Raw genomic sequence first — 12,586 nt, forward strand, 5'->3', positions numbered from 1 at the left:
GCCGCGGGGTCCGGCGGCGGCGGCGGCGGCGGCGGGGCGGGCGCGCGGCTACTCGTCGCGCGGCGAGGGCTCCGGCAGCGCGTGCAGGCCGCCCCAGCCCGGCGCCGTGCCGTTGTGCGCCGCGGAGGCCGCCAGCACGGTGTGCAGCAGCATGAGCACGAGCACGCACAGCCTCAGTCTGCCGGGGCCCGCCCTGCCCGCCGCCGACGCCGCGAGCGACGTCCTGTGGCCCGGGCTGCCGGGGCCCCGCGTCCCTCGCGGCGGCTGGCTCGGGCGCTCCTCTCTCCGGACGTCGCAGCACGCGGGGTCCTCGGCGGCGAGAAAGGTTTCGTAGAGCCCTGGGGGGACGAAGACAGGGGCCCGGTTAGAAGCGAGGCGGGGCTGCGGGGAGGCGCTCCGCGTCCAGACGAGCCGCCGCGGGGACGGCCCAGCCCTAGCTTCTCGCGCGCCGATGGGCGTTTGGCAAAGGGGAGCGAGTCCGGGGCCACCCGGAGGCCGAGTCCTCTGTGCCCTCAGACCCGCGCGCTCCTCCCCGTGCCCCCTGGGATTCTGGAGGTCGCGCCAGGGGACATTCTGGGTCCTCATGAATTTAGGATGGAAGGCTTCATGGGGGCGGAATGCAGAACCCGAGGTTCTGAGTCAGCTCGGTGAGCGAGGTCGTGCCACGTCCCTTTTCTTTACCGGGAATGAGACTGCGTGAGGCCGCGCACGGAGGAGCAGTAGCTACTCGAGCTAAGTCAAAACCCCACGGACGGTCGTTCTGGGAACCGCCTGTCCTCACCACTTCCTCGCCCTGCCTTGGCTCTCCTGGGGGAGCGGGCAGAGCCCCCTAAGCGTCCAAAGCGGGACCATTTCCTTTGGACTCATTTTGCAAATATTGCCCTTATTCTTCCATTTGGATCCTACCCACGAATACCTATCTTGTGCCTGGGCCGTTGTGGGAAGAGTGTCCTCGGCGTTTTGTTTCCAACCTTCCCTCCAGGCTGCCTTCCTGTGAATGTCTGTCTCGCTCGCTCTCTTCTCTCCCCTCCTCAAGGAATCTCTTCTCTCTCCCCCTTCCCCTTCCACCTGTTCCTCTACAATAAGACATTGCTCTTATTTTTAAATGGCTTAATGGATATTTTAGAAATGTTCAAAGTGATGAAAAGAATAACACACCTCATCTCTATCTTTCCAATCTTGCTACTTGCTCTATTATATAGAAATGTTAAGTAGCTACATAAACCACTCTGTATCTTTTTTAAACTTGACAGCAACATTTTCTCAAGTGTTACAATAAAGTTTCTACACAAATTTTACTATGCTATCCTTAAACTTGAAACTTTAAAAGCGAGGATAGAGTAGTTATAAGGATTAAATAAGATTTTGTAGGGAAAGAGCTTGGCTTAGAGCCTAGTGTAGAGAATCAATTTGAAAAGTTTTGGCAACTGTTTATAATAATAGCTATTTATAGTGTCTCCTTGCATCCACCTACATAATGCAATCTAAAATACTTTTCCTGGGGGCACCAGGGTGGCTCAGTGGGTTAAAGCCTCTGCCTTCGCCTCAGGTCATGATCCCAGTGTCCTGGGATCAGGCCCCGCATTGGGCTCTCTGCTCAGCGGGGGGCCTGCTTCCTCCTCTCTCTCTGCCTGCCTCTCTGCCTCCTTGTGATCTCTGTCTGTCAAATAAATAAATAAATATTAAAAAAAAAATAAAATACTTTTCCTGTCTCTTCAGACTCCTTGACCAGTGCTCCAGACATCCTCCCGGAACACAGGATACGGTCCCCACTGCCCCAGCTGTTTCTCTTCCTGGAATTTTCCCCATCGACTCATGGACTTCACTCTCACCTATGCTTCTAGTTCAGCTCCCCTGAAAATCCCTTGTGAAGTCTATACTCGGGGGCTGCTAGTGCCTTCTGTGTACCTCCTCAAAGCAGTAATTGTTATCTGTCCTTTTCAGCACAGTTATTAATTTTAGGTCAGTTTCCTTATTCACCTGTCACCTTAAAAGCAAGAACTATGTATTTTGGCTTTCTGTTCCCAATATGTAGTAGAATGCTTGAACAAAATAGATCCTTAACAAGCATTTATTACACAAATACACTCAATATATATTTGTTTAAAAAAAGAGACTCTATTAAATAAGATATTATACACTGCAATCTTCAGTTTCTTTTAAAGAAATGACCAAGATATCCTTATAATGATGCTTACAATATTCATTTCTTCTTAGGCATTCAAAGGTAAACTTCACCTTCTCCTAGATAGAATATGGAAAAAAAACTGAATTAATGAGGTCTGCAGCTCCGACATTTTTAACGTACGATATTTTCTTTTTTCATATACGATATCTCCCTAGTAGACTAATCATTTATCGAAGTTTATGTTTTCCAAAATTATATTCTATGAAGAGAATTTATAGGTAAAATTATAAGAATAGAAATCTAAAGGTCACTTAGATAACATTTTAGAATGCTAATAATGAGAATATATTTAACAATTTCGTCCAAATAAGAAGCTCTTCCAAACCTGCTCAGAAGCTACTTTGCTGATTTGTAACTAAAGTCATTTCAGAAAGAATAAGGCAGTTCATTCAGGCCAATAAATGTACTCTTCTTCCCACCCGATAAAATTCATCCTATTTCTTTTCCCCTTGTTCATCCTTTTAATAAGTTTTTTTTCAGAGTTATACATGCATATATATTAATAATCAAATAATTCCACAAGCTCTTTCTTTAAAAATGCCTCCACCTCCCCCATCCCCAATTGTTCCCTTTCAGAGGCAAATACTCAAACCTCTTTTTGCTGTTTCTGTATTTAGCTACATTTCTGTAAATAACCTGTTTGATGCTTGTCTTGATTTTTTTCTCACCTTTCATCTTTATAGACGGCCCCCCTCCCCCAGGACAAGTGATGGCAACATAATCGGGAATAATATTCATTCTTCAGCTCATATGCACCCCCCGCCCAGCCTGGTAGTACGTTCAACAAGACTCCCTTTATTAGGATGTTACAGAAACAATCCTTAACTCAGACATGCGGGAAACTTGAGTTCTCTGTGCCTTACGGCTCTGGTTTTCCTAGAGGTGACTACTTTCTTCTAGTTTCCTATATACTTAGTACTTCAAACCCCAAATACTTCCCAGTTGTTTCAGCAGAATAGGGCGCTTGATCAGATTTATCCCCTAGAGTCTTTTTCCCATCTGGACCTGTTGCTCTGATGCCTAGAAGCCAGCTACCGGCCCAACAGCCTCAGGGAACGCCCTCGTGGGGGATTCTTATGGCTTCTGTCTGTGGGTTTGCTATCTACATCCTTTCTCGACTTGGTGGACCACGGCATCTAGGATCTCCCTAAGGAAAAGCTCAGGGGAACGAATTTGCAAGATGCTGCCTGCTTAAAAGTGTGCTTATTCTACCTTGTATCTAATTGTTTGGCTGAGCATGGAATTCTAGTTCAGAAATTCTTATCCTTCAGATTTCCAAGCATGAATCCCACCTTCAGTGGTTGGGGCCCTGGGACCTGTTCTTTAATTCTCTTATCTCATCTCTCTTACTTCATGCCGTTTCATCTCTTTGCTCTACTTTCAGGAAGATTCGGTGAGCTTTATCGTGTAATGATTTTATTGAGTTTTTTTTTTTTTTCTATCACATTTTAATTTCCGAGAGCTCTTTTATGTACTCTAAATGTTGGGTTTTTCTTTTCTTTTCTTTTCTTTTTTTCTTTGAATTGACTGGTCTCATTGCACAGTTGCACTATATTCTCTTATTGCTGAGATATTTGGAGCACTTTTATTTTCATATTTTATTTCCTCCCTTTTCTCCAAGCCATTTTTTGTTTGTTTCTCTCTTATTTTTTTTTTTTTTTAAGTGGGAAGGCTGTGCATTCTTGATTGAATTGCATTGCAATCTGGACACCTAGGCAGGGTTGTGAGGGGCTGGGGAAGGGGACCCGTCTGAACTGTTTAAGATAGAGACATTTGTGCATTTCTTCCCTTTACGTCAGTCAGATTTGCCAAAATACATCCAGAGTTTTCTGTCCAGAAGAGCAAAGGCTGTGCTGTCAGTTTTCTGAGAACCAAATGGGAGAAGACCACAGGGATGAGGGAATCTCCAACCAGCATGCACACATTCTTTTAACCCACATTTTGGTTCCCTCACTCTACCTCTCCTGGTGGCACCCAACCCAACAACTTTCTCCAACCATCTCCAAAAAATAGTCCTCCCTGCATCAAGACATAGATAGTAGTCCTTCTCTGGGAAGAAGGAGAGCAACGGCTGGGTTGGGAGGGGCAGGCATGGGCTGTGGAGATCTGATGGCTTCTAAACAGATTTCCACTTTCCACCTTATGCTCTCGCTGCTGCCTCTTCCACAGTATCGACTGCCCTGAGTCCCTGTGTCTGGAACATCTGGGATGTGAATCTGGTTTGCTGGGATCCCCCTGCTGTGTCAGCAAAGGTTTCAACAAACCCTTTACTGTGCACCAATTATTGTTCTAGTTTCTAAGAGGTTTGGGTTGTTGTCTCCTTATCCAGTCTTCCTTTCTTTTGGATTTATGCCTAAAAATGATTTCTTTCCTTTTGGGTTTGCCTAGAAAACATTACTACACTTTTCTCCATCCTGTTTTGCTCTGTTCCATCTCTGATTCACTCCCCAGCTGGGAATGCTGCTGACAGATGGAAACCGTCTCTGGGCACCTGGGCAGCTAGCTCCAATCATCAGAGCATCAGTGGAGGGCTATCCCAGCTCCAGGTACAGTCCCTCTGCTGAATCCTCCTTCCCTGACCCTGGCACAGGTGCACACGGGTCTACAGCCTGCCCACTGACGTGCTTCCTGGGAAGCCTACCCAGAGCAGCTAACTCTTCCACACCATTCAAAGGCCTGTAAAAACTGGTTTCCAAATGAAAATAAATCACTTTTCAAGCAATCATCTCATTGCACAGATGTATAAGCAATTGGGATTTCAAAAGGAAAAAGGAAATTTTTAGTGAATGAAATGTTCTGATACATTTTGCTTAAAAAATGTTCTATTTGCAATCTCTAATAAATCACTAGTTGCCTTTGGACATTTAATAATAATAATAATAATGGCAATTATTATTCTATCTTATAGTGCAACCTCATGGAGATTTTTTGGAAAATTAAATCATACGCATAAATTGCTTAGAACAGTGCCTGGTAGATAGTAAAATCTCACATATTAATTATTATTCCTACTGTAACTTGGGACAAATAGTGGAATCAGAATTTATTATGAGGAAAAACTTTGAAGAACATCCAATCCAAATTCTTTTTCTGTTTCCAAGTCATATGGAAAAACCTTATTTTTCATAGTTCAGAACAATTACTTCTAGCATAGTCATTATAAATATTATCTAAGCACAGGAAAACCAAATAGTCTAAGAAAATCCTTAAAACAATCACATGATAATATTTAAATACAGTCCTTCATTACCTCAGTAATTTACCTTTTACCATCATAGATGAGACTAATTTTTTCAGATATCTGAATGAGTGATATACTTACTATTTTTCTGAATGCAAAAGTTTAAAAAACAGTAAAGTAAAAAGAAGGGGGGAAATCACCCCAAATCTGACTTCTTTAGGATGAAAAAAGAAGCAAGAAGAAACTGCTGGAATTTGTTTCCCCAACTTTTTCATTAATACAGACACCCATATATACACACAGAATATGCATGTGATTTCTAGATTTCACATGGAAAATTTTACTCTACATGTGTGACTGTACTTTACAATTTTATCCTTTATTTGATTTGTTAGTAATAATTTTAAATGTGTATATATTACTGAGATTACATATGTAACATACATATAATATACATGTATATTCTATATATACTATTATATTCAAGTGTTACTAACTAAAATAATTTATATGTCATGGAATCTATAAAACTTTCCAGATACAAGTGCTTTCTTTAAGGTAATTTGCATAATTTTACAGTTTCTTTCATGGCTATTAATCTGTCAAGGTTGTTTTGTGTCAGGTTTGATCATTCTTATTTCTCTAAAAATAGCCTTTTTATTGAGAGTTTTACATTTATTCATGTAGAGTTATACATACTTGAAGACTAGTTTTCTAATCCTCTCCTTCATTTTAATACTTTATTTCATCTTTTTTTTTGTCCCTGGTAAGATTTGCAAGTTTGTTTTTTTTTTCTTTTTTGCCCACTTTCCTTTGCATTATCAAGGATACAGCTCTTGAAGATTGATATGTTCTGACATTGGTATGTTCTGTTTGTTAATGCATCAATTTCTTAATTATCTTCATCTTTTGTTGAATTTTCTTTTATTATTCCCCTTCTAACTGTATTGATTGAATGTCCCTTTACTCATTTAAATTCATGTTTTTCCTTAATAAGTTAGTTATTGCTCTGAATTTCCATCTGAGAATGCTTCAGTCAGTTCTCTTATGTTTTAACATGCAGTGATTTTGCATATTCTGTAATTGCAATATACATTTTCCTTTTATATCTAAATGACTTAAAAGAGTGTTTTATGGCTTTTAAAAAATGTCACTGATACATTTTCAAAATGATTTTTGTCGCTAATTTCAAGTTTTATTTACCTTAATTTCATAAATGTGGCCTTTAAAAAGTTGATTTTCTCTAATTGTTTTCTTACGGTTTTTCTTCGTGCATTGTAAAATTATTATCTAATTATTTTTTGCAAGTATTAACATTGGTAACAATGCTTAGTCTTTATGTTTATATATTTTTTCCTATTCAAAATGTCATCAACTGAGATATGTGTCTTCTACAACCATTTCTGATGATTCTGATTTATACATTTGACTATTAAATCGGTAGGTACAGAAAATGAATAAATCTTCACATTTTTCACTAGACCTTTACTCTTAATCAAGGAAACATGATACTCTTTGTTCTTACAAAGTACATATATATACTTTTTTTTTTGGTGAAGTTCTATTGTTTTTGTTCCTGTCATGGTTTTCAGCATGTTTTGTCTGGTATTAATGTAAACTCCATGCATATTAGCACAGTCATTTGATATATCTTTGTCCATTATTTTAATATTTTTGGTCTCTTTATATTTCCTCTGTACTGTGTTCTACATATAAGAATTTCACAATGATCAAAAAGGAGAGTATAATCCATTTACATTTATTGTCAGACCTGTAGTGCTTGATCTTACCTTTAACATTCTATAGTAGCATTTCCAAACATTTAAAAATGTTTCTTTACCACTCCCTTTGTTTTCTATCTTTTTCTGTGTGAACATATTTAAATGTTATTTTTTCATGATTCGTTGAATGCTTGCTCTTGTTAATTCTATTAGACCTTGGCTTTTAAAACACCACACACAGGTGAACCTATATTTGTCTAATTACCAGGATCACTGGTAAGGAAATTAACAAAATTTTGTTTCCTTCAACTCCTCATTCTTTATCATTTTTTGGCTACCATCAGATGTTTTAAACCCAGTTATTGTCCAATTGCTCATAATTTATATCCTGTCTCCTATTAATTATTTATAATGCTTGCATATTGCTTTACATGGATCTCATTCCGGGATGATGGGGTTGCAATGAAGAGAAACGCATAGGAGCTAATTTAGGTGAAAAAATGAAAAGAATGAGAATAGGTGTTGGGAGTAATATTGGAAAAATTCAAGCCTTTTACTTGAAATATAAGGCACACCAGGCACCATGAAGAATAAATCACAAGACTGGCCATCAGAAAGTGACATACCCTCCACCTGGTACAGATGAGCACTGTGATCTCAATTTCCTGCTGCCCAGCTCCCTGGACAGGCAGGCTGGGCTGCCCTTTCATGCATGGGGACACACGGGACTTCATTGTTTTGTTCTTTCCGTTCAGTACCATCAAGTTGTGACACAGTCCTGGAGAGGCAAATCTGTGTGACTCATTCTGCTCATCCCCACTGGTCCAACCAGCCACAGGCTAGAGAGAGATTCCTGCAGAACGGACACAGCCGTGGACATTGTCCACTCTTCTGAAAGACACATGTAACGTCAGTGGTCAAATGCGGTGGTTTCCCCCCTGGAGCTTGTAGGATACTTCTTTCATTCTCAAAATTCAGAAATGTTGGGAATTGAATCTAACTTCTTTAATTTTGCCAGATGGGGAGAATCTCTTTAACTGGCCAAATGAGAGTGTCCTGTGGCTCAGGAAAGATATTTCCTATTATTTCTTTGATTGTTTCTTTCCTCACTTTTATGTTTCAGAATTTTTCAATGGATCACATTCCCTGTCATCATTTCTACACTGTTCATCTCTTCCTTGGACCTCATCCCTACATTCTTCATGTCCCTCACCTTTGCTTATTCTTACTTCTGGATGGTTGACACTGCACATCTATAATGTATTTGCAAATTTTCTCTGTTGCTCTGTGATATTTTCTTTTTAACCTAAACCCAGTGTCACGGTTGCCTGCTTCCCAGCCAAATTCCCTTTTCACTCTTCTCTCCTTGTTCTAAAGATTCTGTGTGTTCTTGAATTTTATTGAGTAGATGCTATCTGAAATTGCCCTAATAGTAAGTTTTCTTATATATGTGGTATATCATTCTGCTTCTCAAACTCTGTCTTCCTTCTTTCATGTAAAGTATATATTAGTTAGGTTCCATATTTCATTTTCTGTGTGTTTAAAGGTGAATCAAGTCCCCCAAAGAGATAATGTTAAAGACCTCGAACCTAGTACCACAAAATTTGACCTGATTTGGAAAGAGGGTCTTAAGAGACTTAGTCAAGATGAGGTCATCATGGGATACCTAATTCAATACGATCTATGTCCACATATTGAAAATAATAAAAAAAGAAAAAATTGGACACAGTGACAGGCATGGAAAGAGGGAAGACTGCAAACGGATGCAGGGAGAAGGTCATATGAAGGTGTGATGCACCCACAAGCCGAAGAAGATACAAGATGGCTGGCAAACCCCCAGAAGCTAGGAGACAAGTGTGGAACAGACCATCCCTCACATCCCTCAGGAGGAACCAACCCTACCAACACCCAGAATTGTGAGACATTTTTCTTACAACATCCGTAGGAAATAATATTCTGTATACTTATTTTTGAACAGAGATGTGTTTCCATTTGTCTCCAAAACAGCCATAGTGACTTTGTTATGTATTTGGTTTGACATCGCACTCCCCCAAGGATGCTGCTACAAGTGCAGTAAGGGATCCAGTGCTCTGGGTAACCTTCCCAAGTTAGTTCTGTTTGCCCAAGCCTTCTCTCAGTCTGCCTTAACACTAGATGACAACCCACCCCTCCTCCTGGGCTGCATTTCAGAAGAAGCCCAAGCCTTGTCCTGAAGGCCCCGCACAGCTGTGGAGAATATTTCTGGTCCACACTGACTTCAGGAAATCCAGAGAATGTTTGCCAGCTCTCTCTGAACTCACTCTTGTCTGTGAGCCATTTTCCTCCATGTAAGGAGTGCTGGGATCACAGAGCTCCATGTTTTACCTCCAACAGTGCTCACTCTTTCTCCTGAGAGGGAAGAATTGCAAGGAAGTCCCCCGTGTGCTCGAATCTGATTTCTATTCCTTTTGAGGAAATGGCTCAGGTTCTTGCACATGGATGTCCCCTCTCTGATGACCTAGATTTCAGGTCCCTTTGGTTATTTCACTGGAGTCAGAAGTGGGACAGTCAGATGTTTCTGTTTACTTTGCCACTTACTGTCTGCTCCTTTCCCCTCCTTAACAGCAATTGTTAAAAGTACTGAAGGATAAGACAGGATGATAACCTTTACTTATACCAACCTAGGAGAGTTTAAGTGGAATGGATTTTCATAATAAAAATAAATATTTTGAAAATAAATGGGCGATAATGGCAATGAGAAAATCATTACATGAGTATGAAAGTAAAACTACTCGAACAACATCAAAACTATAAAATGGAAAGCAAACTGTTACCCTTCTCTTCAATCCCAATCCTCTCCTCCAAGGGTAAACACTTTTGATGGATTGTTTCTGGTTTTTGCTTATTTTTGTTGTTGTTGTTGGTGTTAGGAATGATTATCTTCATGACTTTATACAACAAATTTCTTCATCTATTTCTCTTTTTTTTTTTTGAAATATTATTTATTTATTTATTTGACAGACAGAGATCACAATTAGGCAGAGAGGCAAGCAGAGAGAGAGGGGGAGAAGCAGGCTCCCTGCTGAGCAGAGAGCCTGATGCGGGGCTCGATCCCAGGCCCCTGAGATCATGACCTGAGCCAAAGGCAGAGGCTTTAACCCACTGAGTCACCCAGGCACCCCTCTTCATCTATTTCTTAATCAAGTGATTTTAGACCCACTAAGGAGCCCACTACAGTTCTCTCCTCCCTCATTGATCCCTAAATGCGGCCAATCATTGTTTTCTTTCTAAAACTACATTTTCCTCTGGGTTTATATTATATATATTAATTCTGAATATTGAAAGAAAAAAGTACATTCTGAGAATTCATTAATCCCATTTCATTACAATATTATCCAAGATCATTTAAACATTAGGCAAAGCAGATTCTCACTTTTTATGTTTCATTGATTCATAAAAATCATGGAAGTTTTAGATAGCATTCTATGTGGCCCATGATTCTCTTGTACACTTTTCCCAAGGTTCTAATTGTCTTGAATTTTGCGTAGAATCAGAAAAAAAAATGTTTCCCTTCTTTCCTGTATCACTGACGCATCCAGGCTCATAATCATTCCAGTTTCAATGTCCTAATAGGAAAAGGCTATTTTTGTTGTACAGATATTATTTTATGCTTGATTTTTCATTATACCACCACTGCGAGATCCTACTATCCTCTTTCTTAGATTACTCTTTTGTTTCACTAAAGTAAAACTTCAAGTTATGTTCCACATGGGATGTGTAGAAGGTAGACTTTCAAGAGCATCTGTGTTTAATTTAAACAAATAAACTTCATTCTCACATTCGAAAGACAGTTTGTCAGGTATATTTCCTAGTTCACAATCTCTTTGGTTCTAATAACTTTGGAGACATCCATTGGCTCTATCTCAGAGTCCGGTGCTGAGGGGAAAGCTCTAGTTGTGCGAGTTTCCTGTTGATGGAGTAAGAGCTCACCACACATTCAGCTGGGAAACTAGAGTCCTTTATCTACTTACGCTTCTGCGGGTCAGAAGTCTAGCAGGGCTGACGGGTTTCTCTGGCCTGTGTTCACAAACCAAAATCAAGTTGTTGGCAGGGCTGAGTTCCTTTCTAGAGATTCCTGGGGAGAATTCACTTCTAAGGCCATTTGGTGTGTTGGCAGAATTTGGTTCTCTCTGCTTATAGGACCGGGGTCCTGTTGTCCTCACACACTATTGGCAGAGCAACTCTCAGCATCCAGAAGCTGTCTGTCTCCACTTCTTGGTTGATGGCCCCTTTCTCTGCCTTCAAAACCAATGATGACCTGCGGAGTCCTCTTATTCTCTCTGACCTCTCCTTTTGCTTCATCTCTCTTGCCTCTAACACCGGGTCTCTGGCCAACTGTCTGCCTTTTTCTGTGGTTTTCAGGTCAGAAATGGGTCCACCAAGGTGGCCCAGGATGAACTTCCCCCCAAGGTCCCTAACCTTAATCTTTCCTGTAAAATCTCTTTGGCCATGCAATGCGTTCACACATTCTGAGGATTAGGTCATGGGTGTCTTTTAATTTATTATTTATTATTTTTTTGGGGGGGGAATTATTCCACCTACCAATCTGCCCTCTGACTTCTGAAGATTCACATCCACGTCACATGCATACCACATCCCAAGATTCCAAATGTCTGCTCCCAATACAGCACCAAATCAAAGTGCGGGACTCTCTAAACTGTAGTTCCAAATCCCTGAATCTCCTGATCCAACTCACCTAAATCAGGTATGGATGGGACTCTGGGCATAATCAGAGGGACAAAATCCTGAGACAAAATCCCTCTCCATCTATGGAAAATGCAGAAAGCAAATTATCTGTCCCCAGCATCCAATGGTGAGATAAGCACCGGCTAGGACTCACAGACACTCTGCTTCAAAAAGGAAGACGATGGAAGGGAAAAATGTCATTATGTCCAAAAGAGGTTTGTGGTCCGGTGGCACAAACTCCACATATTTTCTGGCTTTGGGAATTATCCTGGGTTCTCAGCTTCCCTTTTGGGCTCAGAGCTCTGCCCTCAGGCTCATCCTTCCTCTTTTATGATGAACAACATGTGTTTGCAGCTGAGCACTCTCATGAGCATGTCTGGGGGTGTCCAACACCCTTTCTGCCTTCCATCCTGTCTCTCCCTGCCAGCCCAGGCTGGAAGTGTTTTCACTGACATGAATTCTCAGTAATTGTGTGAGACTCTTACCTGTGTCCCAAGGACTCACTCCATCAGACAAGGAGCGCCTCCACAGAGCTTTCCTAGATAATCCCTTTGTTGTTTTTGGCCACCGCTCAGGTGGCTGAGAGGCTCTATAAGTCACACCTCTTACCTCTTCATACTCTGACCATTCAGACTTTCTGAGGTGATGGCCTTGGTTGTACCACTACACCCTCTGGTCTGTTCTGCTTTCTCCAGAGCATGCTTTCTTGACAGGGCCTTCTTTCTTTCTTTCTTTCTTTCTTTCTTTCTTTCTTTCTTTCTTTCTTTCTTT

The 12,586-nt window shown here is 41.0% G+C and overlaps 1 protein-coding gene across 1 annotated transcript in view; it reads right to left on the reverse strand.

Moving 5' to 3' along the window:
- Positions 1 to 48: 48 nt before the first annotated feature.
- LOC111146948 (family with sequence similarity 155 member A) overlaps positions 49 to 12,586 on the reverse strand; it is a 617,300-nt gene continuing 604,762 nt past the window's right edge. Inside the window, exon 3 of the mRNA XM_022502693.1 lies at positions 49 to 338. Coding sequence (XP_022358401.1) covers positions 49 to 338 — 290 coding nt within the window. The remainder of the gene's footprint in view (positions 339 to 12,586) is intronic.

This window comes from Enhydra lutris, unplaced genomic scaffold, assembly GCF_002288905.1.
Source record: "Enhydra lutris kenyoni isolate GAN:26980312 unplaced genomic scaffold, ASM228890v2 scaffoldscaffold15, whole genome shotgun sequence".
NCBI classification, from domain to species: Eukaryota; Metazoa; Chordata; class Mammalia; order Carnivora; family Mustelidae; genus Enhydra; species Enhydra lutris.